General features: G+C 39.8%; 1 protein-coding gene and 1 long non-coding RNA gene across 2 annotated transcripts in view; both read right to left on the bottom strand.

The window, feature by feature from the left end:
• LOC102246584 (malignant T-cell-amplified sequence 1) overlaps nt 1–8,500 on the bottom strand; it is a 29,402-nt gene extending 20,902 nt beyond the window's left edge. Inside the window, exon 1 of the mRNA XM_005857371.2 lies at nt 8,415–8,500. Within this exon, the coding sequence (XP_005857433.1) occupies nt 8,415–8,455 (41 nt within the window). The 5' untranslated portion in view covers nt 8,456–8,500. The remainder of the gene's footprint in view (nt 1–8,414) is intronic.
• Nucleotides 81–6,976, bottom strand: LOC106727095. Its single transcript, XR_001363255.1, has 2 exons — nt 6,866–6,976; nt 81–220 (listed from the first exon to the last, which is right to left on the bottom strand). It is a non-coding gene; the product is annotated as an uncharacterized LOC106727095 (long non-coding RNA).
• Nucleotides 8,501–9,092: the final 592 nt, after the last annotated feature.

The following is a 9,092-nucleotide window of genomic DNA, read 5'->3' as shown; positions in this document are numbered from 1 at the left end:
CTTTCTCTGACTGGCTTATTTCACTTAGCATAATGCTCTCTGGGTCCATCCATGCTGTTGCAAATGTTAAGAGTTCTTTGTTTTTTTTACAGCAGTGTAGTATTCCATTGTGTAGACGTAGTCATTATCATCTCTTGCCTGGATTATTTTAATAGCCTCCAAACTGGTCTTTTACTTCTTCCTTCCACCACAATTTATTCTTGACACATGCCAGGTTTTCCTATTAAAAATGAAAGGCAAATTAAAGTATCTTCTCTGCTCAAACCTTTCCAATGGCTCCCCATCTCAACCAGAGTAAAACCATTATCTGTAAAATAGCTTATATGGTTTTTAATTGGATTCCTATTATCTCTTTTATCCCCTCCTCCTCTTTCCCCTTCTCCTCCTTCTCCCCTTCCTTGCCTTTTCTTAGTCTTCTCCAGTCACAGTGACCTCCTTGCTCTTTTTCTAACACCTTGGGCATACACATACCTTAGGATCATTACACTGGTTGTTCCTTCTTCTTGGAAAGCTCTACCCCAAATCTCCACATGACTACTTCCCTCACCTCCTTCAGGCCTCTGTTCAAATGGTACCTTTTCAATAAGGTATTTCTCTACTCTCCTCATTGAAAAATGCCAACTCCCCCCATACCTTTACTCAATTCAAATTTTCCACAGCATACTATAAAATTTGTTTAGAAAGACAAATGTATGTATTAGAGAGGATGTGAGACACTGGAACGCTCATACTTTGCTGGTTGGAAAATAAAATGGTACAACCTCTTTGAAAAACAGTTTGGTACTTCTACATAATGTCAAACATAGAGTTACCATATGATCCAGCAATTCCACTCCTCAGTATATACTCAAGAGAAATGAAAATATATGCTCATGAATGTTCATAACAGCATTATTCATAATTGCTAAAAAGTAGAAATGACCCAAATATCCTTAAACTGGTGAATTGATAAACAAATGTGGCATATCCATACAATGGAATATTATTTGGCCATAAAAAGAATTAAATGCTAATACATGTTACAACATGGATGAGCCTTGAAAATATTAGGTAAAGTAAAGCAGCCACACACAAAAAACCCATATTGAGTGGGTCTATTTATATGGAATTTCCAGAATGGGTAAACATATAGAGACAGAAAGTAGATTAGTGATTTCCAGGGCATGGGGAAAGGAGAGTATGGGATATGACAGCTAAGGAATAAAGTGTCTCTTTTGTGGATGATAAAAATGTTCTAAAATTAGAAAGAGGCAATGGTTGCACAACTCTGTGAATGTACTAAAACCATTGTACTGTATGCTTTCAAAGGGTGAATTTCACAGTATGCAAATTACTATCTGAAGAAAATAATTTATGTAAATTATATCTGAAGAAGCTGTTATCTAAGGGAATTTAACCGGGGAAAAAATATTGTGTTGATATTTTTGGCGGAGAAGCCAAGCCTCGCTGCGGCCGGACCAAAAGCCTGGGTCCTGGGTGCCGGAGGAAAACCGGTGCCGGCAGCCAGGGGAAGGAAGAAGGAAGGCCTATTGTGCAAATCTTCGTGCAATGGGCTTCTAGTCATATATAATCAACCTTATTAAGTAGTGTATATGTTATGAACTTTTCTACATCCTTACGTATTCGCCTAATCTGCTGATTTATGAGAGAAATATTTTACCTCGAATATGCCCAAAAGTCTACCAGCAATCTTAATACTTATTTCTTGTCAAGTCTTTCTGAACTGTTTCAAACCTTTCCCACTTTCCCAAACTTCCACCACCCTCTCCTGTTCCATCACATCCTACTTTATACATAAAACAGAAGAAAAGATAGGATTGCTCTTATCTGCCTGCTACCAAACATACAACTTAAAAAAGTCTACCCCATCCCATTCCATTTAACTTTTCTCATTTGTATAGCTCTCCCTTTTTCTGAGACTAATCTCTCCACCTTACCTTTTTTTAATAATCCTCACCCGAGGATATGCTTTTTAAATTGATTTTAGAGCAGAAGGGAGAGGGAGAGAGAAACACTAATGCAAGAGAGAAACGTCTATTGGTTACCTCCCATACCCACCCCACCAAGGGATCCAACCTACAACCTGGGCATGTGCCTACACCAGGAATCAAACCCGCAACTTTTCCATGCATGGGATGAGCACACTGGCCAGGGCACTCCACCTGACTTTTGAATTCCATACCTTTCCACTTTCTCAGAAGCCTGGCCTTATTAATTTTCCCTTTTCTCTCTTAACTTAGTTCTCTCTCCTCTCTTTCTCTCTCTCTCCCCTGCCCCCTCCCCGACCCTCCCCTTCTCTATCTATATGTCTCTCAAGAGGTGAAGTTTAATTCCCCTCTCCTTGAAACTGGGCTGGTCTTAGTGCCTTGCAGCTTCCACCTAGGCCTCTTGGAACACTCACTCTTGGACTCTTGAGATGCCATGTAACAGGTCTGCCTACCCAAAGTCTATCTTTCTGTGAGAAGAACCAAGCTAGCCAGGTGGAGGTACTATCTAGAGAGAAAGATGCCCAACTATTCTAGTTCCTAGGCATTCAGGTCACCCCAACTGAGGGCCCAGACATCATGAAGCATAAATGAGCTGTCCTTGATATTCCTTATCTGAATTTCTGACCCAAATTACCATGAGACATGATGATGATGACGGTTTTAAGTCACTAAATTTTAGGATTGTGTGTTATACAGAAATAAATAATTGGAAGTTAAAAATGGCCTCATGTTGCCCTAGCTGGTTTGGCTCACTGGATAGAGCGTCGGCCTGCGGACTCAAGGGTCCCAGGTTCGATTCCGGTCAAGGGCATGTACCTTGGTTGCAGGCACATCCCCAGTAGGGAGTGTGGAGGAGGCAGCTGATCGATGCTTCTCTCTCATCGATGTTTCTAACTCTCTATCCCTCTCCCTTCCTCTCTGTAAAAAATCAATAAAATATGTTTTAAAAAAATGGCCTCATGTTGCTAAATGTAATAGACATGTTTGCATCCCTATGTATTTGACCTGTTAGCAGCTCTTGTCACAATTAATCATTCTCTCTTCTTTTAATATATTTTTTAAAATTGATTTCAGAGAGAGGATGGGAGAGGGATAAAAATATCAATGATGACAGAGAATTATTGATTGGCTGCCTCCTGCATGTCCCCTACTGGGGGATCGAGTATGAAACCTGGGCATATGCCCTGACCGGAATGGAAGTGAGACCTCCTGGTTTATAGGTCGACACTCTAACCACACTGGCCAGGGCTGGGGATGTTTCATTTGCTCAGGGAACTTTCCTTGACCACTCCTACAGAGCACTCATTACAGTTGTAATTTTTGTGTATTTAAATAAATATTTGAATGTTTGTCTCCCTGATTAGACTATAAGCTTCAGGCTGCAGGCATCAAAGTTGGTTTGCTTGTTACTGTGCTCACAGTACCTAACTCAATGTGTGGCACATATTAGGTGCTAAACATATATTTTTGGAGGAAAGTAGGGAAGAAGGAAGGAAAGGGAGGAGAGAAGGATGGAAGAGAAAAGGGGAAATAGGAGGGGGACTCTCCCTCTTCCATGATAGGTTACTTGTAAATTTTTACTCTCCTTGTATTTCTAATAGACTTTGCTTTATATATCTCTAATTCATGTTGTTATGTGCATATAGGTCCATGATTGTCATATATTCTTAGTCGAGTGCACCTTTTATCAATATTAAATATCCCTTTGTCTCTTTTAATATTTTAGCTCTGAATTCTATCTTTGTTTGATTCAAATGGTGCTCTTTTTTTGCTAGCATTTAGACAACTCAGAATTTTACTGTTTCTTTGCTCACACTATTTCTTATATTCTACATGTTCTTCTTTTCAAGATTCATTTTTTTATTTTGCTGTAAAACCTACCTGAGTAATTCACAATGGTTCTGAATATATCTGCAATGTGCTCTGAATATGTAGAAAAATTAGAGTCTAAAAATCAGAGTTTTGTTGTGTGTATTATTTCCAACTCAGGGCCAATTATTCTATTTATTCATTTTGGTTCTTTTCTTTTATGTTGTAGATTTTCTCCAAATATTTCTGTTGATTCTTTGATGTCTATGCATGTTAGTGAATAAGGGACAAACACATCTGCAAAGATAGCTTTGCCTGAGTTTACTCTGCAGTTATGTGTTCCTAGATGGCCCATCTCCTGAGCTGGAGGGCCTTGTGTAAGTAGGTTGCATGTGTTGACTTGTCAGCTTCACTTTGAAGTGGGTATGAAGGAGACAGAGACTGTTCCCCCTACTCCCTGCAAATTGCCAAAACAATTTTACTGTGGCAATGGAGGACTCCAGTGTATTTCTTCCTGGCCAATTCTTCAATCGATCAGAGGGGGGTTCCCACTACACCCACTCTTTGTATTTATTCATTGTGAGATTTGATTTTCTCTAGTAATTTTCTCCTGCAGGCCTTGGACTTGACTACTCATCCTCTCATCAATATGATCATATCTGATTCTATCCTCAAGGAATTCATCTCAATTTCTGAACTACTGATGGTACATTTTCCTTTAAAACCATTCTTGGTTTTTTGTGTGTTTTTTTGTTGTTGTTTTGTTTTTTCCACTCTGATGCTTTAAGGGACTTGGGGAAGAGAAGATGGGAACAAAGTTACAAGCATTTATGTCGTCATCTTGATCTAATCTGACCAAAGTCATTTGCTTATGTCAATTTGCCTGAGGCAAGGAGAGTGGCCAGGGCTCACTCTGAGAGGCAAGGGAAAAGGGCTCCTTCTGGTGATAGCTTCTGATCACCCAGGACTTCCAATAGAGGCCCATTTGGATTTTGAAATCTAGTATTAGCATAGCAATTCTTCTGAGAGAGCCAAGGCACCAACTAGCAGGCACCATCCTAGAGCAGAAAAATTGTGAAAGAAAAAGTACCCCCTTGAGGTGAATTAACTAGAAAACAGTACCCCTTTGGGTAGTCCAAGTATAAAAATTCTAGCTTTCCTCTGCTGACAGTGGCATCCTGTCATTAGCGATCAAGGCTTGTTGACTAGCAGAATACAGACTAGATTTAATCCTACCTCCAACACAAACACACACACACACACACACACACACACACACACACACAGGTTTCACTTTGAAGTGGGTATGAAGGAGATAGAGACTGTTCCCCCTGCTCCCTGCAAGTTGCCAAATATTTTACAGAACCATATATAGTAAACAATAGCCTCTGTTAGTGCCAATTACAATGTCCAGAGATAAGGCCTCCATACTCTGGGGCTTCTCCCAATTCCACACAAGCCTGAGAGGTCAGGTTCAAGCTCAGAAAAACTTTCCTTAAGTGAGCCTCCTATAAAAGCAGCTTTTTCTCCCTGCTATTTACCACCCCAAGAAATAGGCCTCTGACCTCCCTGAGCCCTTGCACAACCAACATTACAGAGCAGCCCAGAGAACTCTGATTTTACAAACTAGGCCCTCCTTACTTCTAGTAGAGCCATTCTCAGCACCAAGAGGAAAGGTCTTTAATGCAAATGCCACCAATAGGCTGCTCAAAGACTATTAAACACCACTAGGTCTCTCCAAGAGTTGTGCTCAGAAACTAGGGACAAGGACTCTACCAACCTTCCTCTCCTGCCCCCACAATTTACCCCCACTCACCCAACCTGGGCCATCAGCGTATCTACCAGAAGTAATTCTCTTGGCAAATCTACAGGAGATGATACATATAGATATACATATACATATATAGATGTAGATGTAGAAATATATGTGCCCTTCTCTAATACCATCTCCCAGAAATTAGCTATATCAACGGTTTGCTGCATTGTTTTCTTGACTTGTTGCTATGCTTACTATGAAATGTCAGATGGAAAAGGACAAAAAGCATGTGATTTCACTCATACCCAGAATATAAAACAAAATAGTAACAAACAAATGTAACAAAACAAAAACAAGCTCATAGATACAAACAGAATGGTGGTTACCAGAGGGAAGGGGGGGGAGTGAAATGTGTAAAGGGGATCAAATTTATATTAATGGATAGATTTTTTGTTGGTAAGCAAACAATAGAGCAAATAGGTACTGAGTTGTAATGTGGTATACCTGAAATTTGTTATTAACTAATGTTACCTCAATAAAAAAAATAATTAATTAACAAAACCAGCAGCCATTCCTTATAAAAACTCAATGGAATAGAAGAGGACTTTCTAAAGAGAATCAAAAAGCCATGAGCAAGCATCATAATCAAGTCGCTTCCCATGAAATTCACAAATAAGACACGGATGTCCTCCATAGTGTTCTGAAGGTTCTAAAATATAATGAACCAAGAAAATGAAATAAGCTGTTTAAATCTAAAAGGAAGAAAGACAAAAAGAGGGAAAAAAGAATAATTGTTTGCAGATGATATGCTTATATGCATTGAGAATCCAAGAAATGCAATTTAAAAACTATTAAAACTGAGAAGTCTATGTAGTGGACATCTACTGTTTTGGTTTGCCCAGCATTCCTTTCTCCCTGCTTCTGATAATAGCACCCTTCTTCCTTTGGAGGTCTACTCCTCATTCACTATCCTGGTAGGATGGCCTATGAGATTGCCCTACTCCATTCCTCGTGTACACACGTGCCTGGCTGGGCCCCTAACCCTGGATGAGCTACCCATAAAACCAAATTCTGCTGGACACAGTGGCAGCTCCAAGGGGAAGGCATGTGACCCAGGCCAGAGATATAAGACCTTTCTTAGAATATTCCAAATCAGAGGTAAAGAAGTAGCTTTCTCTTTTCTTTGGATCTTGAATCCTAAGAACAGTTCGTAGCCCTGTCTCTACTATTTGGAAGAATCTTAGAGAATGAGGCAATGCAAAAAAGAGAGAATCTGAGAATAGAAATGAAGAGATGCGTGAGAGCCTAATACCATTTGAGTCTCTGGATCCTGGCCTGTCTGAGATTTGCCCTGTCCTTCCCAGTTAAAAAAATTAATGAACTCCATTTTCTTCTTAAGCTTATTCAAGTTGGTTTTCTGTCACCTGCAAACAAGAGTCTTAGCTGATACAAGCTGGATGTAAGATAAATATACCTGCCCTAACTAGTTTGGCTCAGTGGATAGAGCACCAGCCTGCGGACTGAAGGGTCCCGGGTTCGATTCCGGTCAAGGGCATGTACCTTGGTTGCGGGCACGTCCCCAGTAGGGGGTGTGCAGGAGGCAGCTAATCGATCTTTCTCTCTCATCCATGTTTCTGGCTCACTGTCCCTCTCCCTTCCTCTCTGTAAAAAACAAACAAAAAAATCAATAAAATATATTTTTTTAAAAAAAAGATAAATATACCAAATCCCATAGCTTTCTTTTTTTAAGTATTATAAAGGAGCTCCCTTTTGTTTTATTATTTTCCAACTTTTATTATAATAATTTTCAGACAGAAAAGTCTAAAGAATTTTACCATGAACACCAATATACCCACCACTTAGATTTTACAATTAACATTTTGTTATTATATACCAATAGCTTTCTTTTATTTTAGCAATAACAGAAATAGAAACAGGAAAAAACGTATCTCATTCACAACAGTGGAAAAAGATATGTGTGAAACACTAACCAGCACAGACAACTAAAGCTCTCATAAAATTCTGCTCTCGCTAGACAAAGGATCAGGAAAGGAGCAACCTAGCAAGACAGAAATTTTTAGATAACTGATTTACTCTAATCAACCACAATGGAAAAAATGTAGCCCCAGCTTCACCCACGCCAGGAATAGCCAAGTGGGAAGCCTAGACTCCAACCTTGGCAGGCTCTCATCAGCACCCCCATCCCCCAGTTCCCTCTGCCCTCCCCGCTCCATGGAGACTAGGTGGGGAGTCTGAAACCCCGCCCCCTCCCCATTGGTGTGATATCACAAAGGCAGGAGGGAGCCCCCAGCGATGTCAGGTAGGAATTGGGCCAGTCTTTGTACAGAATAACCCAGACTTGGGGAAATGTATCTATTTCAGATCATTTGCGGGTTTTTATTTTTGTTTTTTTTTTTGCTTTTGGTGCCAACCAGGCCGCTGCTGGGCTAGTGGGGTTTCCCCTGAAGGGATTGGTCAAAGCTGCTGTCAATCATCCTTGAAATAATTAAATATACATAAATTCCATGAGTAGAACTTCACGTGAAGAAAGGGCACAAACGTTGCTATGGTGATTGCTGTTAACTAAAACTCTTCTTAGCCCTCGGGTTTCAGATCCGACTAGATACAGAAGAGGGCAACAACAAGTCCTGTTGATTCTCCTGGGACGGTGAGTTAACCCCCCATTAGAGATGGTAAAATGCAGGGAGGGTATTCTTTAGGAACTTTTTACCTGCTTTTGGCCAAGAGTCTAAGTGATGTCACATCTTTGGGCAATTTTAAATTACTCTTTATGTTATACTTCCTTTCATTATACCCAAAAATGTAGAATTAGCATATTAGAAGTAACAGCCTTTACTCACCTTTGATATGGAGAATTTAGAGAAAAACATATTAGAGCCATAGTTATCTGACCACAGGAGGACCCTCAACAGCACAGCACTATAGCCTGATGAAAAGACCAAAATAAAAGATAATGAGAGACTTGATTCAGATCACAAGTAAGATTATACTTTGGAAAACCCTCCAAATTAGCTGGAGGACACTTTTGAAGGGAGACTATTTCTTTTTTTTTTTATTTCTTAGAATTCAAGCCAGCAGGGGCTTAAGCCATCATAATATTGAAAAGGACATGTTATACTTCCAGTTTAAGATGTTAGTCTGAACAAATGTGCTTTTCTCCCCAAATTAGCTTTAAATGAAAGAAGAAAAATATAAAATTAGAGCCTTAACCACAAGGGATAACAGAGAAGGGTGTGATTAACAGGCCAAAATTGTCCGGATTTTCCTGAAGGTATGAAACAAATAGGATAAAATTGATTGAGAAACCAGAGTCAATGAATCTGTGACACCATAATGATATGGGAGAGGGCTACTGTAAAAGTGAATTCTCTGTTTTCTAACATAGCATCCCAAAGATAGACAATGTCACAGTCACCTGGATCAGAGGATGAGAATGATGATGAGGCCATCTCAGAAGATAATGGTGAGTCAATGAACTAATAAAACTTAGAGTTAAGAGCACGTCCCCCCCCCCCCCC

This window comes from Myotis brandtii, unplaced genomic scaffold (assembly GCF_000412655.1).
Source record: "Myotis brandtii unplaced genomic scaffold, ASM41265v1 scaffold1109, whole genome shotgun sequence".
Taxonomy (NCBI): domain Eukaryota; kingdom Metazoa; phylum Chordata; class Mammalia; order Chiroptera; family Vespertilionidae; genus Myotis; species Myotis brandtii.
Note: the sequence above shows the minus strand (reverse complement) of the source record. Positions and strands in the feature narration are given on the sequence as shown.